At 52.7% G+C, this 27,838-nt stretch overlaps 2 protein-coding genes across 5 annotated transcripts; one reads left to right on the forward strand and one right to left on the reverse strand.

The window, feature by feature from the left end:
- Positions 1-697: 697 nt before the first annotated feature.
- Positions 698-10,127, reverse strand: ARL10 (ADP ribosylation factor like GTPase 10). 2 transcript variants are annotated; one of them, XM_032465048.1, is made up of 5 exons: positions 9,870-10,127; positions 9,035-9,236; positions 5,994-6,169; positions 4,748-4,898; positions 4,134-4,269 (listed from the first exon to the last, which is right to left on the reverse strand). In XM_032465048.1, the coding sequence occupies exons 1-4, from the start codon at positions 10,050-10,052 to the stop codon at positions 4,791-4,793; spliced, it is 669 nt and encodes a 222-aa protein (XP_032320939.1). In that variant the 5' UTR covers positions 10,053-10,127; the 3' UTR covers positions 4,134-4,269; positions 4,748-4,790. The 2 variants fall into 2 exon arrangements, with proteins under 2 accessions (XP_032320938.1, XP_032320939.1); XM_032465047.1 differs by lacking the exon at positions 4,748-4,898 and having other exon boundaries at positions 698-4,269.
- A 4,494-nt stretch (positions 10,128-14,621) lies between these two features.
- On the forward strand, positions 14,622-27,805 carry KIAA1191 (KIAA1191 ortholog). Of its 3 annotated transcripts, XM_006183444.3 has the most exons (9): positions 14,622-14,847; positions 16,045-16,157; positions 16,403-16,489; positions 18,791-18,969; positions 21,755-21,881; positions 23,879-24,003; positions 25,828-25,934; positions 26,127-26,269; positions 26,379-27,805. In XM_006183444.3, the coding sequence occupies exons 3-9, from the start codon at positions 16,462-16,464 to the stop codon at positions 26,585-26,587; spliced, it is 918 nt and encodes a 305-aa protein (XP_006183506.1). In that variant the 5' UTR covers positions 14,622-14,847; positions 16,045-16,157; positions 16,403-16,461; the 3' UTR covers positions 26,588-27,805. The 3 variants fall into 3 exon arrangements, with proteins under 3 accessions (XP_006183506.1, XP_014413670.1, XP_014413671.1); XM_014558184.2 differs by lacking the exon at positions 16,403-16,489 and having other exon boundaries at positions 14,633-14,847; XM_014558185.2 differs by lacking the exons at positions 14,622-14,847; positions 16,045-16,157; positions 16,403-16,489 and adding an exon at positions 18,323-18,536.
- The last annotated feature ends 33 nt before the right edge of the window (positions 27,806-27,838 follow it).

The raw sequence follows: 27,838 nt of genomic DNA on the forward strand, positions 1-27,838 counted from the left end.
CTGGACAGAAACCCCGTCAGACCCAGCCTGCTGGGCGCCAGCAGTGACTGGCCCCACCGTGCCCACGGTTAGCGCAGCCTTTAGGATGGCGTCTGCAGCAGACCTCCCGAGGGCCTTCAGGATTTGGCCTCCTAACTTCTGTCCCTCACAGCATTCCAGATTCAGGCCTTTGACTAGGCTGGGCTCTTCCCTTGTTTTCTCACCCAGCTCAGGTGCCAACTTGAGGAAGCCTTCCGCTGCCCCAGGCTGTGGAAGTGTCCCAGAGTCCTCATGCCCGACTTCCTGTAGCCTGCTGCTAGTCGGCTTGACAACCCCTACCAGACTGGGCTTGAGTGCCGGGACCTCGTCTGGGGATCCGAGAGCCCAGCCCAGAAGCAGGTGCTTGTGGGGGTGCTTGCAGGACGGCGCGGCCTCCATCCGGACCTCTGGCGTGGAGGCAGGCAGATGTCCTGCTCCCATTTCCACGGCCAGCCCTGGAACGCCTCCCCAGGAAGGGTCTGGGTACCTCCCCCAAAGTACTGGGCTGGACCAAAGCTGATGTTCTTGCCACCCGACTCCCACAGGGACTGAAGGGACAGGGCACTAGGACTTGGTGTTTGACAACCTGTGTCACAGTAAGTGTCCTAGCTGCCCGTCCCTGGGACTGTGAGTACCCAGCACATGTTCCTAGAGGTCAGAATTCAAAGGACACCACATCCAGATTTTTGGCATTTATTGTACACCTCAAACAGCCATCGACACTCCATGTTACGCATCTTGTGGGTCTGGGGTCACAAGGCCTGGGCTGGGGCAGCCAGGCTGCTTCTTCCAGATCTTTGATGGGACTCTTCCTCTTGTCCCTTAACGGGCGGATCTCCTGGAGGCAGCAGGGGAAGCTGGAGGTTCCCCTTTCACAGCTACTAGAGAGGACTCTGAGGACGTGTGAGCAGACGGCCCGGACCGCCCCAGTCTAAGGTCTGGGGCAGCTGCGCGAGGACTGACAGCACAGGTTTTAGCAGCTGGATGAACTGCTGGCGGTAGCTACTGAACTAGTGAAAGAACAGAATGTCCTCCAAAGGCAAGTGGAAACATTTGTTGGAGAATCTGGGTTTTCACTCTGGCAGACAGGCTAGTTGTGAGATTTTTCATCAGCATTTCTCTGCGGAGGGTCGGGAGGCCGTGATGGACCAACTTCACCTCCTCCCCAGTGCTTATAAATGGATGCCCCTGCGTCAGCGCAAGCTTCCAACGGGCAGGTCTGGGCACCAGCAGGTGCCACAGGAGGCTTCTTGGGACAGGCAGCCAGTCCATGGTGGTGGTTCCAGCAGCCTCAGGCGCCCTCTTGCCCAGACCATCTGTATGTCCAAGCTCTGGGCCAAGCTGGCCTCTGCTCAAAGGGATGGCAACAGGTCAGAGAAGAGAAGCTCAGAAGCCATGGTTTCATTGAAATAAGTCTTAAAAACAGAAGATCCCAGTGCCAGGGTGAGTGATCCAGGCACGGGTTCAACTGGCAAGAAGCAAAAGCTTCCTTCTCGTGTGAGGTGGGCACTGGGTGGTCAGCGCCCACCCACTCTCGAAGAGTCTTCATTCGAACATGAGAGCTGCCTACTGCTTACTCCCTATTCCCAGGCTTAGGCTGGTGGGTAGCTGTAGAGGCAGGGCAGTGGGGGGAACACAGGAATTCCACTTTGAGATGAACAGCTGCACGTAACGGCTGGTTCCCAAAAGCATTTATCTGGGCTCCTGAACCAAAGTCACGTTCAGGAACAAGGAGGGAAGAGCATGACAAGGCCAGGCAGCGAGGTGTTCTTAAGAAAGGCCTTTCCCCCACTTGGCTGCATCTGGTCCTGGTGGAAGCTGGAGCAGATGAGTACTGGTTGGCACCTGGCCTGGAGGATGGGCCAGCAGCTCCACCAGAGGGGCGCCGCCGTCAGCCACAAACATGGTGAGGCACACCCCCAGGCCAGCAGAGCGTCTGTGCTCTGTCCAAGTACCAGAGAGGTGGCACCCCGTACCTTCAGTGCCCCTCAGCGCTGTGTGTCTTCTGGTGTGCCACTGGGACCTGCTGGTTCTGGTAGTGGTCTCAAAAAGCCGCTCAAGTAGATATAGTTAAACTCTATACTCAAGTTCACGTTCCCACAGTGGGGACTTTAAACTCTGTACTGCATAATGGTACTCATTAGACCAAAGGCAGATCTTAGTAGAAAAAGGAGTCCCCCCGACAATGCTGGCTCCAGACACCACTTTCAAATGCTAGAGGACAAGGCGGAGTTCATAGAACAGAGAAATAAGGTTTCTCAACCTTCCAAGGACAAAATGAAAAGTCAGCGAAGTTTCAAAGGCTACTCTAAAACCCATGGCATTCCTGAAATATGAAATCACTTCTTAATGCAGAAACTTAATCAGAATTTCAAACAAACGGATTCTATTCTGAGACACCCACAGCCCAAGAGCTTCCAACGATCGTGCTCACTTCTGGACTCCGGGAGCCTCCCGCCCCGCCTCCCTGCCCCGCCCCTCTGGCACTGGCCACGGCGTGGAACTGAAGCACTCTGAGTAAATGTCAAATGAAACAAAGGCACATAATCTCTATTCTCAATTAAAAAGCAAACCGAGTTGGGTTTCTCCCCTAAAAAAAGGTCCATTTGTGGCTGTTGACTATTCAGTGGCCCCTGACAGACAAAAGGCTCCTTCTTCTGCCTGCACCAAAGAGAAGTGTCAGTACAGAGACAGTCCTTATGCTGGCTGATCACTGAGAACACAAGAATTACGGAATGTGTACTGGAGAGGACACTAGAAATCCTGTCCAGCTTCGCCTTAGCCAGGGAGTCAGCAGGTCCAGAAAGGCAGATGGACCACAGGCTACCTAGCAGGTTGGTCTGCTAATTCTCATTACTTTTTATGTGGATGTCCACGATAAAACTGCCTCTCTGAGTCACTTGTTACCTACGCAGGAAGGGTCTGTATCCCTTGGATGTTCTGGTGGAGTTTAAGTTCACGTGGATCATCGTGACGTATTATGCTGTCAGTTACAGCCACAGAGGGTGGGGGCAGCTGGAGCTCTGTCTCCACTGATGCACGTGGCTTACCACACTGTCATTCATGGTTCCAGCGGTCTTCCTTGAAGCTCCCGGTTCTCCATGACAGTCATCTGGGGTTTTGATAACAGCACCTAGAAACAGAGCCTAAAACTCTGGCCTGTTCCTTTCATAAATAAATAAATAATTAAAACGCAGTTCGGAGGCCACCGCTGACAGTCGTCTTCCCAGGGACACACGCGGCTCCTTCCTTCCCCAGACGTATGTAAACATGGGCACTGGCACAGTCAGTGTAATAGCAGCAGCCTCTGTCTCCAGATTAGGTGCGGGGGGTGGGGCTTTCAGTTTTTCCGACGAGGGGGTGAACACCACTTACTCCACAGTCAAGAGAGGCTGGCAGTCCAGGCCTCAACCTCAGGGAGGCAGGGAGGCTTCGGAAAGCTCCTCGCTGGGACCGCGAGGATCAGTTCTCATGCTTCCTATGTTCGTGGCTGGGAAGTGCTTCTCCAAGTTAGAAAAACCCATACAAATCACCTCCCTTTAAAAAGGGTGGCCCTGGGGCCAGAGGCAGAGATTGCACAAGGCCACACGAGCCAGCTGGGGCTGGAGGACAGTGCAGGACTGGGGGCGAGAGCTCAGGGCATGCTGCCCAGAATCTGCCTGCACGAGAGGGGTGTGAAGCCACCAGGAGGGAACAATCTAGACTGGGCGTCCTTGGCACACCTATGCTGGTCCTCAACCACCGGGACCCGCATGGCGGGCAGAAAACAGCCCACTGAGCAGCTCACTGAACAGGCCAGAGGAGGAGGCTGCCTTCCCTGGTGAAAGCGGGATCCACACCCGGCCGAGAATGAGCAAGACACTGTCCTCTCCCACCCTCTGCCTCCCTGCTTCCGCCTCACCAGGAAGGCTTCTGTGTGGTTCCCGGCCCTGCCCAGGTCCTGCTCTCGAGAGGGCAAGGAGGGGAGAAGGGAGGTGCCGCCACGTGGCCCCTGCCCCAGGCCCCGCTGGGGATGCAGAAGCAGGAGGAGCAGAACTGGGGTCCCCAGGGCTGACCGGCGACCAGGCGGGCGCTGCCCTAGGAGAGAAGCTCCAGGAGCAGTCTCCAGATGTGCACGGTGCCAGGGTTCTCGAAGCCAGGTCCTGCAGGGGCGATGCTGGCCGCCAAGAGGAAAACTTCCCGTTGGCTATCGACAGCCTGCAGGCCCAGCTCCTGCTGCAGCTCCACCATGCTCATGGCCTCGCTCAGGTCCTGGGGGGAGACAGAGTCAGCGCTGGCAGTGTCTCCCAACAACACCCCCTTGTTACCTAGATAATAAGCTTCTCTGGCTACCCCGGGGGAACACCAGGGCCTAAGTTCCCAGAGGCAGCCCCTGGCCCCTTGGTCTAAACTCCCTTCCTCATCTGTGACTTTCTTTTGTACCAACCCCTTCGCACTCATCATTCTTATCCACAGCCACTGTGCTAAGAAACGGCACTTCCCCTAAGTCAGGCGTTGTGAGAGGCACTTGGTCTTACTGAATTCTCACAGCCCACACTTCACTGACGAGGAAATCTGCTCAAGGACGTGAAGTCATTTAGCCAAACAGTGGTAAGTGGCAGAGCCAGGTTTCCAACCCAGGTTGCTTTGATGACCAAGTTCATGACCTTTATAGGAATCCTAGCTCAGATTCCTAAACTTAATGGCAGGGAGATCTTACAGTAGGGTCACTTCCAGACAAGGTCCTTACCTCCCCCAGACTCCTAGAAACCCGCTGAGGAAAACAGAGGCCACTACACGTGTGGCTGGGGATGGTGCATTTTAATTTCAAGCCTGGCCCAAGATGAAAATGATTCTTCTTGGAACAACTCGTAAAATGCTGGGACCTTAGGTGTTGTCTCCTGTAGGTTCAAAATCACTATAAATTATAATTTATATATAGAATGATGATGTGATTCATTGTCCAAACATGGGTACTTCTGAGACTCAAAGTGGGTACTATTAATAGTTAAACCAGAACAACAGACATAAGAGGGGATTGTCCCAGGCCGACCAGGACATATGGTTACCCTATTTATAAATGACTGTCAAGTATTTCCTGATAGGCAAGGGGAAACTGAGATCAAGGACGTACAGCCACTACCCAAGCCAGGCTGGAAACATTTCCTATAGCTCTCAGGGACATGGGAACAGGCCACAGGAAATACAACAAGCCTCTACACTGTGGCAGTCTCGGCTGGTATTGAGAATGGCACCTCACGTGCGTGATGCCGAGTTGCTGGGCCCAAGGCAGCCCGCTGACACCCAGGACAGGCGGAGTGTAGTGGTTAAGAGCAGGAAGTTTTCTGAGGAAGATCTGAGCTCACGTCCCGGCTTTGCCGCATACTGGCTATGACTTGGGTTAACAGCAAGGCCTATCATGGGAGTTTTTGTAGGACTGAAGTGAGGTCCCGATTAGCAGGTGCACAATAAATGTTAGTTATTATTATTTAATCTGTTCAACTTCTTATCACTTCCCAGCTAAAGGTCTCTGATCTAGGGTCAGAAATCACAAGGACATAGCAGAGAGGAAAAGGTGCCGGTTTTGGAGCTGGACATCCCCCCTTCACTATTTTCCAGGTGTACAAAATCCCTCTCAGCTTCAGATTCCCCATCTGTAAGATACAAACAGTATCTGTACCTTGTCGGGTAAACAGAAGTGTAATATGAAATGTTATTTAAAACCACACCTGGGAGATAGTGGATACTCAGTAATTATTTTTCTCATTTCTCTGGGATGACAGGTGACAGGGAGGCAAAGAGAAAGGCAGAGAGAGGATGAGGATTAGGGATGAGGAAAGAGCACAGGCAGCAGAGGCTGGGGACAGCAACACAGTCCAGCCGCAGGTCATGGGCCTGGGCCTGACTCCCTCTCCGGTGCTCCCCACCCCTGCCCCTGCCTAGGCACCTGCGGACCAAGCCCAACTGGCGTTGAGCCAGCCTGCCGCGGCCCTCACCTGCTTATTGGCCACCACGACGACGGGTAAGTCAGGGTCCTTATCCAGCAACTTGTGCAGCTCCTGGCGGGCCCAGGGCAATCGCAGCCGGTCAGCTGAGTCCACCATGAACACCAGCACATCCACTTCATTCACAAACTCCTTCCAGTAGAAGCGCAGATTCTGGCTGCCGCCGACTGAGGAGAGGCCAGGGGCCAGCTCAGAGCCCCCCTGGGCCCGGGCTTTCTATGCAGAGCCCATCCCACCCCACTTGAGCTTCCTGAGGCTCCACCGGCCAAGAGCAAGGGAAGGGCACAGGTTCCAGGGCCAAACAGACCTCGGCTTCGCTCCAGCTGACAGCTGGGTCTCCCTGAGCAGGCCGCTGTCTCCAAGCATGTCTCCTCCTCTGAACTAACCTAACTCACCTAACAGGTTGCAGCAAAGCCCACAGGTACCACATGCCATGCACCCTTCACAGGACTGGTGGAAGATACGAGCTCAATACACAGTACTCTCTGGTTCTTTTCCTGGGCTGCCTTGCTTCCTCCCAATTCCTAGCTTCCCCCTGGGGCAGCGGTGGCTGTGTTCAGCAGCCAGGATGCCCTGCCCTACCTGTGCACAGCCATTCTCCATTCAGCCTCTCTCGTTCAGTCTGGTCACCCCATTTTCTTTCCTTAGGAATGTCATACTTAATCCCGCCACCACGTGGCTGCCCAGGCAGCATCCCCAAGCTGGGTTGTGTTCCTGTTCCTCTCTGTCCCTCTGCAACGTCCCCATAGGTCACCCTGCATCCTAGAGTTTTTGGTTATACCTCTGACCCTTGTGGACTCTAAGCTCTTTGAGAGTTAGAGCTATTTACCTCTGAATCCCCCCAAAGCCCTCAGCACAATGCCTGGCACATAGCAGGCACTCAACAAGTATATACTGAGTGCTTACTAGGTGCCAAGCGCTGATCTGGGTGCTGGGGATACAGGGGTGAGCAAGGCAGGCAGGGGCCCTGCTCTCAAGGAGCTCCCTCCGTCACCAGGATGGACACAGCAATGACATACAAAGACATTTCACAGAAGAAGGAAATAAAATGGAAAAAGTGAAAGTGGCTGGGGGGGTGTGCTGCTGGCTTTGGACTGGGTAGTCTGGGAAGGCGGTCTAAGGAGGTGGCATGTGAGCTGAGTCTGGGACGATGGGGAAGGAGCTGGTTATGAGAAGAGGTAGAGGAAAGCATTACAGGAAGTGGGCAGAGCAAGCTTGATGTGTTCGAGAAACAGAAGGTGGCCAGGGTGGCTGAGGCGCCGCCAGGGGAGAGAAGGAAGCCATGACCGGGAAGGCTGGCTAGGGCTGGACCACACAGGGCCGGTAAGGCCACCGTGAGGCTGATGGGAGCCCCTTAAGTATTTTAAGCAAGAATGACATGATCTGATCTGAGTTTCTGAAAGATCCCACTGGCCGACACTGAAGGTAGAAGCGGAAGCAGGAATACCAGCCAGGAGACTGTTGAAGTCCTGGGAGATGACCGTGGCTTGGACCAAGCAGGCAGAGATGGAGGTGGAGAGACGTGGACAGATGCAGAATCTATTGGAGGATAAAGTGGTCAGAACTAGCTCACAAAATGGATGTAGGAGGTGTGGGGAAGGGAAGAGTCATCACAGATCCACAAAGGGCTCACTGTCAGCTGGGCTCCAGGCTGAGCACTGTAGGAGACCACAGCAAAGTGAGTGTCATGGGAGGGGAAAGCCCCAGGACTTGAACGGGAGATCTGGGTTTGAATCTGGGTTGAGTGACTCTATTGGGCCTGGGTTAACTGGTCAAACCCTTGGGTAACATGAAAATAACAAACCACTTCTTCCAGGGTTGAAGGAGGGGGACACTGTCTTTGCCAGACAGAGTGGGCCTCAAGTGTGCAACCCCTACTTGATTTTCCGGTGTCCCTGTAACAAGAGGTGGGAGACACGGAAAATTTGTTGAAAGGACTGAATCCCAGGTGAATATCAACGTTGGCTACAATCAGGGAGAAAAGATGTAGCCAGGGCAGGCTAGCAGGCAAGTCCCTGAGACCAGAGGAATTGGGCCCATTCAGTTCAACAGCCAGGCCCTCAGAGTCTGACCCTACCACTTAGCACTTAACTCAACCCACCTCGTCTTTGCAGTCTGAGTCCTCTGGCTGGCAGAAGTCTACCTGTCCCTCCCCGCTGAGTCCCTGGCTGGACACAGGTAGTTAAGTACTGCTGCCCTTTCAATACCCCTCTCTCCCATCCCCTTCCAGGATCCCAAGAAGCCTAACACTGAGGGCATGGGGCTGCTCAGACCCTCTCTGATCACTCACTCAAGAAGCTCTCCCAGGTGCCAGCTGGGTGCTAGGCCCTAGGGGCCAGAGCTGGATCAGATAGATCTGTGCCCCAGATGCCTCATCAGGGACACAGGCTGTTATGCAGCAAATACTGCAGCAGAAGGGGAGCCCAGAGGAGCAGCTCTTAACCTGGCCTCACAGGGATATCATGTTTGACCTAAATCTTACAAGGATGAGTAGCAGTTTGTCAAAGGAAGAAGGGTTTTCTAGACTGGCAGGGCAGTGCATGTAAAGCCCAAAACATAAGAAAGAGAACAGCAAGCACCCTTGAGAAACAAGCAATGTGGATGGTGCTTAACATCCAGAGCCCAGAGGCAGACAGTCTGCATTAGCAGACCAGCAAGCTGCGTGAGCTTGGATAGATTATGTAACTTTCTGGGTTTCACATTCCTCATGCAGGACATATATAATGACAGTAAGTAACTGTTTCCGGTTTTATGGAGTTGTTGGGAGGATTTTTAAAGTAATGTCTGTCAAGTGCTTGGCATACAGGAAACTTCAGCTGTTAGTATCTCAGCGTTAGGCATGTGAGCTGCAGTATGGGTGAAGGACGGGACACCCCAGCCAGAATACAGAGCTTGGACTGTACCCTGTGCCCCAGGGAGGCACAGGAAGGGCTTTACATAGGGATGTGTCCTGCTTAGATAAAAAGCCCCGGCTTGGGTCCAGCTGAGATGATGGGGAGACAGGGTGTTGGGGTGGGGTGGGGTCTGCTCACTCTCCAACAGGTCCACCTCGAAGTCCTTGGTGGGCAACCGCACAGAGTTGAAGCCCCAGGTAGGGATGTGGCCCTCCAGCGGTGGCTTCCCGGCCAGCACTCGCAGGAACGTGCTCTTCCCGGAGCCATCCAGCCCCAGCACCAGCACCTCGCGCTGCTCCAACTCCTCCAGCGCCGGCTCCTCATCCTCCTCGTCCTCGGGCTGCGGGGCACAGGTCAGGCTGGGGCCGGCACCCTCCCTCCTGCCCCTCCGCGAGGGAAGACCGAAGGCCCCTAGGGCCCATCCCCACCCTCCGGCCGTCAAGGGGCAGGTCTGGTGCAGAGGGACGAGCGCTGCTTTTGGAGTCCTGAATCCCAAACCCCGTTCTTCGGGCTTTTCCTGAGTGAGCTATGGCAAATTCCTCGCCCTTGAGGAGCCTGAGCCGCCTCGGGCCAACAGTCTCCACATTCCCGGGCCTCAGGGACCACCACGTCAAGGTAACGCGCCCAGCGCCGAGATCCAGGGAGGGGCGCGGGACCTCTCCCGGCATCCCCCGGGCGCGCGCATTGCGCAGGCGCCGGCCAGGCGCGGGCTGGAGCCGGCGCGGGCCCGACGGTGCTGCGGAGCCGTGCGCTCGTGCTCCGGCGACCGCGAGGAAGCCCGAGGCCTACGGCGGTGCAGGACAGCGCCGCCCACTCCCCCAAACGCCCACCCATCCCTCCGCTCCAGGGCTCCCGGCCGCCCACCGCCAGCCCACACGGGCCAGGCCTGCGGTGCCAAGCGGCCATCCCGCAGGGCGGCAGCCACACCCCTCGGCGGCACGCGCGGAGGCGCAGACCCCGGCCCGGCACTCACGTCCCACTCGTCCCACTCCGGCAGGCGGGCGGGCTCCGCGCCCCACCAGGCCTCGCCTCGGTCCCAGCGCCGCTCCCGTCCGCGGCCGAAGTAGGTCTTCCAGAGGATGAAGAGCACCGAGCCGAGCACGGCTGCCGCGCCGCCCAGCGCCAGCACCAGGGGGCTCAGAGGCCGCGGCGCCATCGGGCCGGGCGAGGGGCGCGGATGCCGGCGGCACAGGCCGAACCGGCCGGCCTGCCGAAGATGGCCCCGCAGCGACTGCGGCTGCCGCGCCCACTCGCCCACCCACCGCAGCCCCGCACTACAAGCCCCACAATGCACCGCCGCTGTCGCGATAGGCCGCCCGCATCCTGGCGGCGGGGGGCTCTGGCCAGAGAGCGCTGGGACCTCCCGCCCCCTCTGCAAGACGCGGTGTGGAAGCAAGAGGCTGTGCCTAGGGAGGACAAGAGGCCGTGATACTGGTGTCTACCAAGGGGTTAGCTCACGGCTGTTCCAGGTTACCCTTTAAAACAATGCCCCTAAGAAGGGAAAACCGAGACCCTAGTTGTACTGTAGTGGTGCAACCTCCATTCAAACCCAAGCGATCTCTCCTGGGCATCCCTCAAGATCTCAGACAGGAATTGCTATGAGGTGGCAGGTTATGGGGTGGTAGAGGCGGGACTGAAATCCACGGTCTCTGACTTTTAGTACTCGCTACCCTCCTTTGGCTGCTGCTTGGCCCCCAGGGGTTCTGCTCTCGTGGAGTCTTTTGGCGTCCGGATGAAGCTGGCAGGCCCAGGAGTCAGTGTTCAGACCTGACTACCTTGTCCTCCGTGACCCCCAGTGACTGCCAGCTTTTCCAGGTGTTGCACAAGGAGGGTAAGCAGGGGAAAGGCTGAGGTACTTAAGAGGACCCCAAGAGGGGCTGCGGTGTGAAGGGGTGTATTTTTATTGTAAGCCACCCCATGTCATACAGAGTGGGGTTGGGGGTGGACTCTGGACTTTTTTCTAGTCACCCACAGCTATGCGCAGATTTCTCCTATTTCTTCTGCTTCTGGTTACTACCTCTCCTTTCCATTTCAGCCCCACCTCCAGATAATGTGCATTTCCTATTCCTCCCTCCACCCACGGATAGAAACTGTTCTCACCAGGGTCTCTAACAAACACCTTGTTGGTAAATCCCTTGGTAGCATCTTATTCTTATCTTGCTTGATCTCCTGGCACCATTTAACAGTGTTAAATCTTAACAGATGCCTTAGTCTTGGGCTGTCATAACAAAGGACACAGACTGGGTGAAAAACAACAGGAATTTATTTCTCACAGTTCTAGAGGTTAGGAAGTCCAAGATCAAGGTCTCAGCTGATTCATTTCCCTGGTAGGGCTCCCTTCTTGGCTCACAGGCAGCCACTTTTCTTACTGTGTCCTCACATGACAGAGAGAGTCAGCTCTGCTCTCTCTTCCTCTTCTTACGTAGACATTAATCCCATGATGGGACCCCACCCTCTTGACCTCAACTAAATTTAGTTACTTCCAAATACTATCACATTGGGGGTTAGGGCTTCAACATATGTATTTTAGGGGGATACAACCATTCAGTCCATAACAGCAGGTTAATAAGGAATGCTTAAATAGACTTGCTAGTACTTTCCCCTGAAACAGATGAACTGCCCCCCATATCAGTGACACAACACATCAAGCAAGGGCAGGAGTGAGTGGTCTTAAGAATATTAATAACCAGTTTAGCATAAGCACCAAACAGGGGTAGGTACTGAAGTGAGAACAGAAACTGTCTAGGAACCTGCTGACCTTACAGGGTTAGGCTCCTCTCCAGCAGTCGAAGAGCATCGTCTCTGCAGATGGGCAGGGCAGGGGAAGAGCCCAGAAGCAGCTGTGCTGAGCATGCCTACCGCCTTCTCCCAAACTCCCAATTCAAAGAAATTACTTCTCTGGGGAGAAGTGAGTGAGGCTCAGCGAGAGAGCCTAACAGTGTGACTCCAGTCCTGTGTTTCAAGACCATTAGTGAATTATGAAATCAATTTATTAGATAGCAAATATATATGTAATGAAATAGAATATATATATGTATATATATAATGAAATAGAATAGAAAAGAACAGAGTGGAAAATAACATCCTTTTAAGAAATTTTAAGTGTGTGTGTGTGTGTGTGTGTGTGTACTGGGGTACCATGTAAAAAAATTTCTATACCTTTTTCATGCTTTTTGAATTTTCTCAACCCGATCTTCATACTTGCTTACTTGGACTTTGGCTATATCCACTCTGTTATTAACCCCATCCTCTGAGGTCTTTATTTCATGTATGACATTTTTCATATCTGGCTGTATAGTTCTTCTGTATGACTTTTTGTCCCTCCTTCATATTTCCCAAATCCTCTCTTTTCCTTTTTAGAGTGATACTTAAAATGTGTATTTTCATTTCCTGTCCTGCCTCGTCCGTTAACTCTGCTGTGTCTGGATAAGGTCACCCTGTATGTTGTCTTTCCTTTGGGTGTGTCCTTCCACTGTCTCTTACCTACCCTGGGAGCTCCTGTATCTTTGAGGCGAGGACTGAGTGCCTAGGGGAGGGGGGCAAAGCCCAAGTGTAGATTGAACTTTCCCTGCTGGGTTGGGAAGGAGACTCTCTGGTACTGTCCTGAGCAGACTCCTGCATCCCTGGAGAACTTCCCTGTACCTCTCTCTGCCCAGGTGAGACTCTTACAAGAAGCTGCCACCCATGGTTTTCATAACCTAGTGCCCAGGGTCTTGGGAAAGGGAAGAGAGGTAGTGGAAGAGAGGCTGCTAAGGTACAGGCCAGTTCACTGCCCTGTAGTTGTTTTTGACCAACGCCCCCTCTGCCCCACCACTCAGGCTCTAACCACCCCCACCTAGCCAATGCCTTCTCAATCTGCAGTCATGGTGTAGCCACAGCTATAGGGCTGACCAGGTTCTGTCCTGGGCAAGGTGGGGAAGAAGAAAGGGTACATCTATCTGAAAACTCTGATGGGGCTCTGTCTTCTGCTCTGGGCTGCCGTTGTCCACAGCCTAGCCAGTCCTCTTCTGGTAGCTGCCGGGCTAGTTTCTCAGATCTGCCAGCTTCCCTGTGACTCTCAGGTGTCCGGCTGCCTGGGGCTGGCTTGGGCTATCTGCTGACTTGTCAGCTTATCTCCGCCTCAGAAAAGAGAAAACTGAAGCCTCGGGAGAGGAAGTGACTTCCCCAAAATAAGATAGTGAATGAATGATGCAGCTGAGGTTTGAACCAGTTCTGTGTGATTGCAAAACCAGGCTTTAAATATCCAGGATCCTCCTTTACAGTTGTTGGAAACTAGGTCCACTCATTGTATCAGACCTTTCTTCTGAAAAAGAAGTGAAACTCAAGAGTTTGGCTCTGAAGTCTCTCACATGTGTCTTCAGTTGGATTTTAGGGTGTTTCAGTTTCACAGACATAGCCACAGCTTCAGACATCAGTACGATGGAAGTCAGGGATAAAGTTGTCTTAGCCAGAGTCAGTAACTTCCAGGAAAGGCTTCAGTTTTCATTAACTTCTACCAATGAAATTAGTATCTATTCATTAATTTCCACTGATAAAATTATCAATCATTAATATCTATTAATGAAATTAAAATTTTTAATTTGGGGATAAGAATGAAACAAAGTGATCCTTTCTTAATGATTTATATAAGGGTGCAAAGTGCTGTTTCCTCCCCTGTGGACTGAGATGTGATGTGCGTGCCGTCCTTGTGATGATGGAGGGCAAGGTGTCAGCTTTGCTTCCACAGGGGTAAAAATTATGGCATATTTTAAAAATTCCCAATTTACAAAGTAACACTTGACAGGAAAAAAAATCGCACTGCAATGTAACTGTGCCATTTATAAGCTTATCATGGGCTTTATAAAAGACTAATTAATGGTGCCCTCAAGCAAGGTGGTCTGGTGATAGCACTCAAGTTTAAAGGGGCATGAAGTAAGCCTCTGTCAGTCCTGCCAGTAGGTCTGGCCAACAGTCAAATGCTGAAATCTGAAAGTCACAGCCCCCAGCCCGTATAGCCCTCCTAAGATGAACATTGATGGCAAGCTTTGAACTTGGGGTAGAAATGTGGGTAGATTTTTTTTCAACTTCGTTTGCTTCTTCAACTTTGTTGCTTTGTCATCTTTGTAAACTCTTTAAGGAAAAAAGAAGGCTTCCTTCAGGATGTGACATTTGAGCTGGCACCTCTCCAAGTGTCACTTCCCTTAGTGTAGAAGGTAAATGGTATTAGGATCACCTTACCTAGGGGAGGCAGGTGCGGCTTGCTCCTTTTTGGTTCTGCTACTAGTATGAAGCCTGCCTAACTCAGCTGTTCCTGGAAGAGGGTTCCTGCTCACGTTACCGCTTATTTTTCAAAAAAGATTTTTCTTTTTTCCTTTTTTTATACCCACGACCTCGTGCATGTGCTCTACACTGAGCTATACCCACCCACTTTCACTGTTTATTAACAGAGTGACTTCTCATCTCTTCAAACCTCAACTTCCCCTCTGTGAACGGGTTTGAAGGTGTCACTTTGCTATGCCATCTCCATCTGCCCTCAGCCTGTCACGGACCCACGCACAGAGCGCTGGTAAAGGGTGGCTTTTCCTCTGGGAGCTGGCAGGTTCCACCCACGGATCTGTGACCCTACCACCCCGCAGCGCAGCGAACATCCTGGGGCTTTCCCGATCGTGGACTACAACTCCCAGCATGTCCCAAGAGTCCTCTACTCCAACCCCGGCCAAGTCTCGCGTGAAATGACGCGGCCTCGAGAGGCTTTATCAGGAAAGCTGCCGGCGGCTCCGGCAGCTTTGCGCGCCGGCAGCTTTGCTCCCTGTTCGGTGCTCGGGGCCTACTGTGTCGCCACGGGCACAGCGCCGCTCACACCATGGCTTGGGTCTTGTTTACGCCACAGCCTCTTGAGAGACGTGGGTCCTCGGAGCATCTTTAGTGCCGGAGCTCGGGCTGCAGGCAGCTCCGCGGCGGCGGAAGAACAGGTAACCAAATGGGCCCGGCCGGGCCGAGGCTGATGGAGGGCGTGCCGCTGGCCGCTGCACCAAGGCCTGGCCCCGGGGTCTCTCGGTGCCTCTCGCGGTCTCTCTCATCTCCTGTTACCTAGGCTCGGATCTTGGTCGGACCGCACTTTGCCTCTCTCACCCCGTTTTCTCGGCACCCCCGTGGGGTTTCTCTCTCATGATGCCTCTGCAGCCCTGGCACCGGGCCGCGCTTCTGCTTCCCCAGACCGGCCTAGGCCCGGACCCCCACTCCTCACCCTCACCTCGCAAGCCTCCTACTTGCCCTGCCCTCGGGGAACATTTGGCTTGTGCTAGGCCCCGGTCCTAATCTCCTTAGTTCTTCTCAGGCTCGCCGGGTGGGAGAGGCGGTTGAGTCAGCCCTGGCCTTTCGCATCCCGGTGGCATTGTCCTGTGTCTTGTGAAGGAGAAGTCAGAGCTCGGCGGGGGCGGGCGGGGGCGGGCGGGGGCGGGCTTTGGGAACTGGAAGGGGATGTGTCTGGGTCCGAAAGCTCCGTGGACCTGGCGGGTGGCGGAACTTTGGTTTCTGGGATGCTGTAAAGAACTAACGAGTTGGCTTTCTGAGCTCCATCAGGATAGAGGTGGCGGTGTAGCAGGTTGAAAAACAAGTAACTTGGCTTTCTGATGGCTTTGTTTGGATTCCCCTGTAAAATGGGGGCCTTACAGATGGGCCACTTATCTGTGACCTTGGACAAATCACTTCTGCTTTTTAGTTTCCTTTTCTTTAAATTGAGGCTAAACAGTGCCTGCTTTGCAGGGTTGCTGCAAGGGTTAAAATGCAAGATAAGTGTTGTATAAAACCCTTATGGGGGGAGGGTATAGCTCAGTGGTAGAGCGCGTTCTTAGCATGCAGGAGGTCCTGGGTTCAATCCCCAGTACCTCCATTAAATAAATACATACATAAATAAACCTAATTCCTCCCTACTACCCTCTGAAAAAAAAACACCCCAAACAAACCCTAAAAAGTATCAGTCATTGATAGAAGCAAGGAAAGAATTTACCCATTGTGGTACCTAGCCCCTTACCGTGGGTCAGTTTATTTAAAAGCGAAATGAGTATGGTCCCTCTCACAAGGTTGTTAGGAGAAATACATGAAAGTACAGGAAGGAGTTTGGCAGACTCTGAAGGGCGGTTGCAATGCTGATTGTTTGTTGTTCTTAGAACTTCTGGAATGGATGGATTCTTCTGGAGCAGCTTTGCTAATTTGCAGCAGCTGGACAGTGTTCCTCGTTAATATCTGTCTGTCAGCCTAATCGTCACATCATTTCACCCTGGTAAGATGACCTTTTCACTGTGTAGAGTGTCTTTGTCATATCATGATGTTAAGTGACTGGTGCAGTGAGACCTTTGAATTTATCCTTTTTTCCCCCCCTCCGGCATATTTGTCACCCATTGGCTCTTTTATGTGTGTTCAACCTTGTATACAAGCCATAAAACTGTGTGTGCCTGTCAAAAGAACAGCACTGGAGCTATTCTTTGGTGTTCACTGTAAGAAAACGGCCTTTGTTATTTTTATTAGGTGGCAGGGACTCAGCTCCGAATTCTGTATAGAAAAAGCACCTGGATTGCGGTCTTACAATGGCTTCGAGACAACCAGAAGTACCTGGTAAACTTAATTCTTTTTGGTAAAGTTATGTTTTGCCCTTAGCATTTTAAGCTAGACAGAAACCACTTTTTCTGCACCATGTATTAATGGTTACTCTCTGCCACCAGGAGAGTACTTAGACTTAATAGATTTAAATATTATCTTATTAACCACCTAGCCAGGTTTCCTGGAAAGAGAACAGTCATTCCACTTAAAGGTGTGACAAATTTTTCACTTCCCTACGGTCTCAAAGGAAAATTCAGAATAAGTTGCATAGTTCTTGTAGTATGTACCAGAATGATTAAACTCACCTGCTTTTTAGTGGGGAGGAGGTGCGAGGGCAGGAGGTATGAAAGTCTGGCCAAAAAAGCATTAGCCTGATTCAAGGCAGATTGACAGTCATATGCGCACTGCAGCTTGAGTGTGCCCAGGGTCTGTAGAAAGTAGTAATTTCCGGGTTAGTGAAATCATCGACCCCTCGTTGGACTGTTTTAGTGGGAAGGGCTGGTGATTTAAAAAATCTGAATCATCCAATTTTTGGTTCTCAGTAAAGTGTAGTTGATAATCCCTGTCTCTGAGTGTTGCTGTAAAGATCAAAAACATAAAATACATGAAAATGAGAGTTAAAAATTAAATGAATGTGCATTACTGTCCCCCATTGTTTTTGGTCTCTATTTGTAGGAGTGTATTTTCTGGTAAATACTAGCAACTTTATTATTATTTTTTGGAAGGCTGTTGGGCTGACTGTTGGCAGGGATCTTTATGTTTTTGAAATTGCTCCCAAATTCAGTGTCGTAATAGGAGGGCCCCCCCCCCCCCCCCCCCCCGTCTCCTAGCCTGGATATGTGTCTGGTCTCTAACTTCATCAGCGTGTGTTTTAGTTTGTCTTTCCTTGTCCTCTTGATTACCATGAAGTCCCTGTAACCATCCTGGCCGTAGGGTTGCACGCGTTAGGTTAGTGCCTGTGGTGTGGAGTGTGAGTGCCTGAGCGCTGGCTTAGATCTGTGTTCCAGCACTGCACACGGGCTGGCTGGGTGTTGCTTAAGATCTGTGCCTCAGTTGCCTGAGCTGGAAAATGGAAAAAATACCTGCTTAATGAGGGTTAGGTAAGATGAGGGGTGTAAGTGCCTGGCAGGGAAGGGTATGTGGTAATTATTATTTGCTTATGTGTTTGAGATAATTCATGGATAGTAAAATTCACCCAGTTGAAATCAACAGTTTAGTGATTAGTATATTCACAAACCACTGTCTAATTCCAGAACATCTTCCTTACACCAAAAAGAACACCTTATCCTATTACTAGTTACTCCTCATCCCCCAGGGTCCCTCCCCACCACCCCCCCAGCTCCTGGCAACCACTAATCCTTTCTGATTCTATGAATTTGTTATTGTTGTTAATATTAATCATAATAATAATGGTAGCTGCTGGGTCCCCTTGCTGTTTAAATGAAGTGTCTTTCCTGGTTTTAGATTTACTGCCCGCCACGTAAGTTAATGTCTTGGGGAGCGTGATTATTTAATTTTAGTGACAGGAAAATGTCACCCTGAAGGCATGATATGGACATTAGTTCTGCTATGAAAGGAACAGCAAACAAACAAAATGAGCTTTGCTCCCTGGTCTGGCAGAGCCCAGCGTGCCCTTGAGGTGGGGTGCCTGCGTCACAGCGGGTGTTGGGCCGGTCAGTTCCAGTGGACGGGAAGGGCAGGATCCGAGGGTGAGGGTGCTTGTCAGCAGTTTTCTGTGATGGAAATTGGCTGTGCTGTTTAGGTCACACAGATCACTCAAAGCTAGTGAGAGTGCTGAACAGCATATTGTTTTAAAGATTTCTGGTAACAGTGGTCTCGTGTTCTTAGGGGAGGTGGGAAAGACAGGATTTGCCACCGCTGGCCTCCATTTCCTCATCTATGAAATGGGAACAAGATTTCATATCCTCAGTGCTGCCTGAGCTGAGAGTCTGGGCACTGCCACTAGGGGCAGCTTCCAGGACACAAAGAACACAAGCCCTGAAGTCAGATAGGTTTGGGCTTCGGCCCCTCGCTGCACGGTGAAGTTGTGTGACCTGCTCAGGTAAACTTAAATTGAGCTTTGGCTCCCTGGTCCATAGAAATGGGTTAGGGCTGCTGTGGGGTAAGTGGAGGGTCCAAAGTGCCAGGCAGAGAGGAAGGGACTCGTGCCATTCCTTTTCCTTGGCTGGATTAGCTCTTCCAGAACGGGCTGTTCTCGCTGTGTCCCACCCAGAACAAGAGTGTTCCTGACCTTTCCTGCCTACAGGTTAGCTTAAAGCTGCGGATGCCCATCCTGACAGGTGTCTCTGTTCTTAGCTCTTGAGCCTAGTGGGCCTCTAGGCAAGATGTCCCTGCCCATCGGGATGTACCGCCGGGCATTCAGCTATGATGATGCCCTTGAGGACCCTGCGCCCATGACTCCTCCTCCATCGGACATGGGCAGCATCCCCTGGAAGCCGGTGATTCCAGAGCGCAAGTATCAGCACCTTGCCGAGGTATCTGTCCCTGCCAACCGCTGCTGGCAAGCCCGGCCCTTCCGTTCTGCTTCCTCTGCTCCGCAGCTGTCAGCAGCTCCTGGCACCCATAGAATTTAGAATTGGGCAGCCACCAATCCCAGTATGTTTTCTGTGCCTCAGCTGGAGTCGGTGGGCCTTTTTTTTCCTTTTTAAATCAAAACTAGAATGGCCATGGTGGGTGGGGGTACCGCTCAGTGGTAGAGTGCATGCTTGGCGTGCACAAGTTCCTGGGTTCAATCCTCAGTACCTCTATTGGGGGAAGAAGTTAAAAAAAAACATTAAAACTAGAATGGCGTATCTTCTGCTTGAGACACCCCCCCATCCCCTCTACACCCCCCACTCCCTTCCCCATTTCCACAGCATTAAATCCAAGCTCCTTAGTCTGGCTCTGCATGAGCCTGGTCCTGTCCCCCCAACACCATGATCCACCCGTGGAGGTTACCTAAGATTTCTTGTACTTAATAGGGTATTTGATGCCTCCGAGTCTTTGCTTCTCACTGCTCTGAGCGCCTGGAATGTTTACAGTCCCCATCTTGTCCTCTTCCTCCATCTGCCTGACAGATGGTGTCTTAAGTCTCAGCTCAAACATCTCTGTCAAGATTGTCCTCCGTCCTCCCAGTAAGACTGTCACCTCTCCTTTAGAGCTCTCCAGTGTACAGCAGACCCCTCTCATAATCCCCGCTACTTCCTCGGCCCCCACCAGCTTCCTCAGGGCAGGGCCATGCCTGAGTTTGTACTCCATCTGTAGTCTCTAGCAGAGGGACTTGGCAGAAAGTGGGTTCCAAAAAAATGCCCGCTAAATGATTAGGGGGGGAATTGGCCGTTCCTGAACTCGTGCTCTGCCTTTTCTCGTGCTGTTCCTCCTGCCTCAGATGCCCTTCCACACTACCTCCTCCCTCAGGCCCTTCCTGACCCACGCACATCCCTCCTCACGCCCCGATCTGCTCTCACCACCCTTCTGTGCAAGTTGGGCTTCGTGGGTTCTTACACGCTTGTTGCAGGCTGTTACCGAAGCCTGCGCTTCCTGACGGCAGGGGCTGTGTCTGTCTCGCCTCTGACCCTCCAGCCACCCAGAGTGCAAGAAAGCGGGTACTGTTGCCTGAATCAGCCAGGCCCGCCCAGTTCAGATGAATCCTTTTAACCTGTAGCTACAGTTTGGCTTCACTTTGAGCTTTGTGACAGCTCAGGTCCTGACAGCAAGTACCAGTAAGCACCTGCTTAGGCAGACCTGGGTGTGAGTCCCCGAGCAGCGTGTGTGCTGGCAGTGACCCTGGGCACACAGCCTCACCCCTGCGCCGCAGTGTCTCCATCTGAGAGATGAGAATGCTTTCTGTCCTGGAGGTGTTGTGGGGATTAGGGAGGACCAGAAGGCTTTGCACATAGAAATGTGGAGCCGATGCTGTGACTCCTGGCTCCCAGCCTAACTTTCACTCGGAAGAGCTGTGTTTGATCTTTCCTTTCTAATGAGTGGCCCCCTCCCCCCATCCCCAACCCCAAGCTCTCAGAACAGGGCGCTCCTTTCTATGAAAGCGTCCCCTCCAGCTCCGGGGTAAATTCCCTATATCCCTGTATCCCTTATCTACTGAAACCCAACCCAGTCAGCTGTGGAGGTGGAAACATTTTGTGTGAAAAGTACTGGCAGTTCCAGGAGAAGGGGACCCTGGCAGCCTGCCTGTGGCGCCAAAGCAGCAGGCTCAGGGGACTGGAGCCAAAAATCAGGCAGGCTCCTGAGAGGGCTTCGAAGAGCCGCTCTCCGTTTGCACTCACAAAGGCTGCTGCGTGCTTCGCTGGGCAGAGGAGAGGCTTCCGGTTCTCTGCTGCGCCCCGGCGGGGACAGCTGACGGTTTGGAACAACTGCTGTCTGTGCAGAGCTCAGCTGGAGCCACCGCACGCGTTCTTCCGCTGGTCCCGGCGCGCCCCATCCCAACCGGCAGCCGCGTCCCCAGGGAGGAAGCACAGGCCCAGCTTTTTAGTCCAGTGAGCTGAGAAGTTTAAATCCTGTCTGGAAGCAGGGACACAGCTTCTCAGTACTTCCTTCTGCTCCCCTCCTTTCTGCCATCTTTTCCTCTCAGTTCCTTTGGAGAAGCAGAGAACGGAGAATCAAGCCCGTTCTCTGCTCTCGCTTAGTCCTGCGCATGGGTGTCCCTGTTTTTAGATTTCAGAAGGTGGCCTGCTCCAGCTGGCCCATGTTAAAATGAGGAGCTACGGAGACTTGGGGGTTTGTTTTAAAAGACCATTCCTTGAACCTTTAGAGCAGTGGGCCTCAAAGCGTGGTCCTAGCGGCATCAGCACCTCATGGGAAGTCGTTAGAAACAGATCCTTGAGCCCCGCCCCAGGCCTAGGGACTCGGTCCTGGGTTGGGGTCCAGTGGTCTGTCTGAGGAGCCCTCCAGGGGGTTCTGGTGCTCGGCCAAGTTTGAGAAGCGCCTCGGGAATGCAGTGATTAGTTAAGGAGAAGCATGCCTTGTGCCTGGTACACAGGCGGTGCTTAGCAGTGGGTCTTCTGAATTCTTGGAGGCACAGCAGTGCAGTATATTGGACACAGTCTGGGAAGATAATAGACCTCAGAGCTTCAGATTCTGTCTCTCCCACTTTTATAAACACAGGCTGTTCATGTAATGTCTTACTGGTGGTCACTGTGGATAGTACGTATCTGACCAGGTGAAGATGACCAGCCCCCCGTGTATCTGAGCACTCCCAAAGGAGTGAGCTGAGTGTGTGACTCCCTGGCCCTGCTCAAGTGCCTCCTTACCCCTCTTGAACAGGTGGAGGAAGGAGAGGCCAGCGTCTCCTCCCTTGCTGTGCCCCAGCCATCGGCCACCGACAGCACGGACAAGGTCCCCGTGGTGAAGGCTAGAGCTACCCGTGTCATCATGAGCTCTCTGATCACAAGTAAGCGCTCTGCACCCTCACGGCAGTGAAGCCGGGGCAGCCCAGCTGCGGGGGCTTCTGCCAAGACGCCTGCCCTAGCGTGTCCTAACCGTGCCTGGCAGAGGTCAGTCTGGCTCTGGGTCACCAGTGTTGAGGCTGCATTTAGGTGGAAAATCTGCCCAGCGTTAAGCATCTGAGTTGATTTAGGCGCACTCCCGCTGCTTTGTTGACAGTCTCATTTTCCCACGTCCATCATGTGGCCTTAGCAAGTGACGGAACTGTGGAGACTGCTTCCCCTCCACGAGGTGGGGGAGCTGGCTGGCGGTGGAGGGGAGGATGGCCCCAGCGGCCGGGAGCTGCTGCGGGCTGCTGTCGCAAGTGCTGCTGGAGAAGGCAACGCTCTGAGGCATCTCCCACCTGCCCTGCACTGATTTTTGTTTTTTTAATTAAATGGCTCAAAGTTGTTCCTCTTCCTGGACCTTGAGGCAAGTTTGGTGCCTCCAGCAGCTTTAGTCTTGAGAATATGTGATTTGTGGTCCTGATAAGACTGGAAACAAGAGAGCTTGCATTTTTTTTTTTAAAGCCTTATAACAACTAAACCAAACTTGTTGGTTCTGCTGGGGGACGTGAACAGTCCTTAGATGCACAGCTCTGCTCGTGGGCAGCAGCCCCTGCCAGGGCATGGGGAGCCCTTGTTCATCTGCTCTGGGAGGGCAGCAGTTTGTCTTGGGCGATTCCTGGGGAGTTTACCCGAGAAACTAAAGTCCAAATGCTTACTTGGACTCTTTCTTATTCACACATAAGCGCACTATTTGAATCAGCAACTACTACTTGCCTGTTGCAAGCTGGGCGTGTGTTCTGGCCACGTTAGGGGGTGTAGTCATTGTTCTTTTAGTGCAGGTATAACTTCTTTATTGAAAACAGTTTTCCAACAGCGTAGAACGTTGTAACACCCCGGTAGCTACTGCTGTCACTCAGATGCTTACTTGGCTTAGTCAGTTCCACGTATATGCATATTTTTATATAATTGCAGATATAATAGACAAACCATTCTGTTTTTTTCAGTTAATACTGCCGTGAACTTTTGATGTTGCTATAGTCTTAAAAAAAAAAAGCTGCATTTAAAACCCCAGGATTGGCATACCGTATTCATTAAATCCTTTCCTGCTTTTAAAATTTTCAGGTGACTACCTGGCAAGAAACGTCTTTATACATTTAGTGGTTTGTTTTCTTTTTCCCTTTTGCTTCTATTTCTGATGGAAGTAAAATGGTTCCTTAGAAGAGGAATGACTAAGTCATAAAGGACATCCGGCGTCTGGACTTTTGGTCCACAGCTGCCACAGTCCTGTCCACAAGGGTGTGTCGTGTGTGTAAGACTCAGAAACCCCGCTGTCAGTCGTTCCAAGGTGCAACTGACAACTGATTATGAAATAATAGGTCAGACCGACCCGGCCTCAGCCCGGTTTGCCTGCTGCGCCAGCCCCGTCACGGGCAGTTTCACACACGGGAAGCGGTGGATCAGTAAACTTTGGCTCGTTCAAGGCACATTCTTTCTGGTTTGGATCTAATTGGTACCTCGGTGCCATCCAGCCTCAATGTGGCCCCTTTCTCTTTGGTGGAAGGTCTTAATGAGGGTGGTCTCTCAGAGGAAAGTTTATATTTGGAGAACTTGCACTGTTTCTGAATGTCAGCTGCCTTCTCCATGTTGCATTTCTAAATACAAAGAAAATGCCACAGGGTACCGAGGAGAGGAAGCGAACGAGTGTTTCCCTGGAGGTTATCCGGCTGCCCCTTTAGGGGTGAGCTGTTCTTTAGCTTGCTGTGTGCGAAGGCTTCTTTCTGCTCAGGGAAGCTTTGTGGGAGGTCCAGAATCTCTGCTACGAGGCCTGTCTGGGAGCAGCCTCCTTCTCGGGGGGCCAGTGTGGTCTCCGGGGGAGAACAGTGGACATCTGTGTTGATGTCCCCCGGTTTTGATGGGACAGGGGGATGGGCATGATGGTCATCTCCTCTGTTCCCAGAACAGACCCAGGAGAGCATTCACCGTTTTGAGCAACAGGCAGGGCTGAGAGATGCTGGCTACACACCCCACAAGGGCCTTACCACCGAGGAGACCAAGTACCTTCGAGTGGCAGAAGCACTCCACGTAAGCTTGTTTCTTAGGGACTTTAAAAAAACAAAACCCTCACCATTCATGGCTTGAGATGTGGCTGGGATTTAGAAGTTACCAGCTCAGCTAGCTAGCTGGGGTGGTGGGGAGTGGTGGAAAGGGGACTGAGCGAGGCGTTTGAACTGGTTCGGTCCCTCCTGCGGTCGTGCTCTCTCGCTGACCGCCCCGGGGCTCTCAGCCTTCCCTGTCTGCACGGCGAGGGGATCTGTGCCGCCTGCTTCTGGTTCGGAGGATCAGATGAGACTCCGGGGTTACACGTGTCGTGTGTGTGTGTGTGTGTGTGTGTGTGTGTGTGTGCGCGCGCGCGCGCGTGCTATGACCAGTGACGCCGCTGCAGACCACTTTGTGCACCAGAGTGATGGGCGCCGAGGGAGAGGGAGGAGGCTCTGGCACAAGGGTGACGCTAGCTGGGAAGGAATGTTAGGCCCTGCATTTAATTAAAAAAAAAATTAAAAGCGAATGTGTAATTGGAATTTTTTTTTCTCTTTCATTTCTAAACTTGGAATGAGTGAAGAAGACTTTTTGGTAAGGTTAACGATGCCCGGACAGTTGTGTGAGTGAAATAGTTCCATGTGGCTCTTTTCCAGGGAATACAGCTCATACTTAATACTGTTTCCCGGCGTATGACCCACTTGCGTTCACTTCCTCTTCATACTCGTTCTTTGAGGGAGATGCTACTCTCTGTGTTTTATAAATGAAGAAACTGAGGTCCAGGGTGATGTATTTAACCAGTCGCAGTACCTGAACTCAGGTCTCCTGCTGGCCCGTTGGTTTCCCCCACATTCCACAGCTGTCGGAGGACCTGGCTCCTGAGGGCCTCAAAGGAGGCTCGTGTTGTACCTTGTAAGAAACTCACGCTCATGTGGAGTGAGTGGCCCGTGGCAGGGCTGGAGGACATCGTGGACGGCTGCATCTTGTAGGGAGTGTCCCAGACGATTTTTGCACGCTGAGCTTAAACACCTCTGCCCGGGTTGGTCAGGGCTGGGTTGGTGACGAGCTCGAGCCCTCAGATAAGACAGATGCATCCACGGCGGGATGCTGTCGGCCTCTGACACTGAGGACTTTCCAGGATCGGTGTGTGTCAGAATTTCAGGTGCACAGTTCACCCTGTATCCTGGCAGAAATGAATTTGGCCCGTTGTCTGCATCTCAGCCCACAGGAGTAGAACCCGCGGATGGTGAATGCCAGGGCACGTGACTTGGCATGGTGAGCTTTTGAGAAAATCCAGGCAGTCATTCGTTTGAAATGTAGCTCGGGCTAAGCACTGGCTTGTCGGGCCTGGAGCATGGGGGCCATGCGGGAGCCTTGACCTGGGAGAAGTGAGAAGCCAGACGTCTGTTTGCGGAGCTGAGGGCACACAGAGTGACTGGCGCTGGGAGGGAAGGCTGCACAGGGAAGCGTTTAGCCGGAGAGGATTAGCGCGCCTGAGCCTGGGCGCTGAGAGACTGGGAGCGGCAGGTGGCGTCCACGGTGGGCCAGCGGTGGGAGGCCTGTGGCTTGGGCTCTGGCTCCTCCGCGACTGGCCGGGTGAGTGTGGGAACAGGAGAAGCTCTAGTGTGCTATTTGGCACAGAGACGTTTGAGATGTGTTGTAGAATGACTGCGTTTTTTTAAAAGATGGAATTCTATCTAGTATGGCAAAATCAAAGGAACATCTATCCTATAATCCAGAATTTCTCCACCTATGACTGTTTTCCTTTTGCCTGAAGTTTGTGTGAACCGGGTGGTTTATACGCAAACTTAGCTGTTGTGTATTTGCTCTGATTTTTTAAAAAGTCTCTCCCCTCACCCATCCGCACAGAAGCTGAAGCTGCAGAGCGGAGAGATGACGAGAGAGGAGAAGCAGCCGGCCTCAGCCCCGTCCACTCCCAGCAGTAGCCCCCACTCCTCCCCCAAGCAGAAGCCCAGGTGAGCCCTTCCCGGGACTCTGAGCAGCCCGGGGCCGAAGGACCACCGGTACCGCGTCCAGCCGCTGCTCCCAGCCCCTCAGCGCCCACATCAGCCTGTGGCTTCTGAGCCAGAAGGGGGAGCTGACAGTTCCCAGTCTGCACGTGTAGAAGGCTACATACACCAGCGTCCGTTTTCTTCTTTCTCTTGCAGAGGCTGGTTCACTTCCGGTTCCTCCACAGCCTTACCTGGCCCCAGTCTTAGCACCATGGATTCTGGAAGTGGGGATAGAGAGAGAAGCTCGGCAGATAAATGGAGCCTTTTTGGACCAAGATCCCTCCAGAAGTCTGATTCGGGTAAGGCGGCCCCTTCACACAAGAACGCGGTGAGGCAGGCGCTGTGCCGTGTGTGCTGGGAGCCCCCCCCGCATTTTGAAATCACTTGCTCTGTGCGTCCCTTCTGTAGGAGGTTTCGCCACCCAGGCCTACCGAGGCGCCCAGAAGCCCTCTCCCGTGGAGCTGATGCGCGTGCAGGCCACGCGCATGGCTGAGGACCCAGCAACATTCAGGCCGCCCAAGATGGACATCCCGGTGACAGACGGGAAGAGACAGCTGCCGCGGACCCACGACCTCAAAGCCCGCGACTTGAATGTTCTCACACCCACTGGCTTTTAGCGCGCTTTCCGTCCCGGGGACTCTGGACAGAGGTGCCCTGTGCCCAGCTCCCCTTTAACTTGGCTCTGACATAGGAAAGGCTTTCTTGTTTCTGTTTTTGTTTTTCCAGATCTCTTAAACTGAGGCTAGAGCTGGAGACATAATTGGTTTTTGAGAAACATCAGTGCAAAGCTTGTCCTTGTGTGGAAGAAGCCGTTGTGCGTCGCTTTAACTGAGACTCAGTAAACTCAGCAGTGGTGTGGGGGGGGCCTCACGCCCTGTTTGTACCCTTTCCCTGCACAAGAACTCGGCTCGCTGCTGACTAGGTAGATAATGTTTGTGTTGTTCTAGAACCAAGGCTTTTTGATTCCTTTCCCGCCGTCCACGTGAGCCCTGGCCGATCGCGGAGCAGAGGTGCTCACTGACCAGCGCTGGCCCTCGTGGCTGTGCTCCAGCCTTGTCAGGTGGGGGCCCTCCGATCTGCCTGAGGTCCGAGTGCGGTTAAGAGCCAGGCCTGGCAGGGAGCTGCTCCTCTGGGCGGAAGCCGGGGTCTCCTGGCTTTTCGGTTGGCCTAGTGGATCGCTTGTTCCGCAGCCACTTCCTCCTGTGTGTGGCGCCTCCCGGGCCGGCGCTGTTGGGGGCATGCTTCTCTCTCATGTGTCACAGAACAAACACTAGTCTGACAGACCCTTTGTTGCACTTTAAAGTGACATTAATTTAACTCCATTGGTTGAAAACTTCTGAAGGGAGCAGATTCAGCCTGCTGGTGTGGTGTAGACAAACGGACGTTCAGCTTCCTTAAAGAAGGCGGCAGCTGCAGCTGGAGTGTAGTCTTGAGGTTCACGTGTAACTGCTGTCACCTTATATGTCACCTTGTATCGATTTTCTTGTTCAGGGCCTGAAACTTTTTTTTTTTTTCTGGGAGGTGGAAGAATTAAACATTTTTCTATATGTCCCTCCACATGAGCTCATACCTTGTAAACACGTGTCTTACTGAGGAGAGGAGCCAGGGAGACCGCCGCCTCCTTTCGCCTCGCTGTGCACATGTCCAGTCACTGTCCTGCCGCCGGCTCAGGCTCCTGCTGTCTGTGGCCTTGGACGGTACGGAGCTGAGCTGACCTTCCCACTGAGACGCCCTGGGGTCTAAAAGGATCAGAACAATTAATTTATTTGTGTCTTCTGTTATGCTTGTTACCTCTTACCTGTTTTGACAATAAAAATCCTTATTACTTTCTCAAAGGCGGCTGGCAGTGTTTTGTTTTTTTTTTTGTC

This window comes from Camelus ferus, chromosome 22 (genome assembly GCF_009834535.1).
Source record: "Camelus ferus isolate YT-003-E chromosome 22, BCGSAC_Cfer_1.0, whole genome shotgun sequence".
NCBI classification, from domain to species: domain Eukaryota; kingdom Metazoa; phylum Chordata; class Mammalia; order Artiodactyla; family Camelidae; genus Camelus; species Camelus ferus.

Coding starts and splice junctions, on each gene's coding strand:
- ARL10 (XM_032465047.1), bottom strand. CDS start 10,052: ATGGCGCCGCGGCCTCTGAGCCCCCTGGTGCTGGCGCTGGGCGGCGCG. Junction 9,237..9,869: donor CGGAGTGGGACGAGTGGGAC/GTGAGTGCCGGG, acceptor TGTGCCCCGCAG/CCCGAGGACGAGGAGGATGA. Junction 6,170..9,034: donor CGAGGTGGACCTGTTGGAGA/GTGAGCAGACCC, acceptor GCCTCTCCTCAG/TCGGCGGCAGCCAGAATCTG.
- KIAA1191 (XM_006183444.3), top strand. CDS start 16,462: ATGGCTTCGAGACAACCAGAAGTACCTG. Junction 16,490..18,790: donor GAGACAACCAGAAGTACCTG/GTAAACTTAATT, acceptor CTCTGTTCTTAG/CTCTTGAGCCTAGTGGGCCT. Junction 24,004..25,827: donor GAGTGGCAGAAGCACTCCAC/GTAAGCTTGTTT, acceptor CCATCCGCACAG/AAGCTGAAGCTGCAGAGCGG.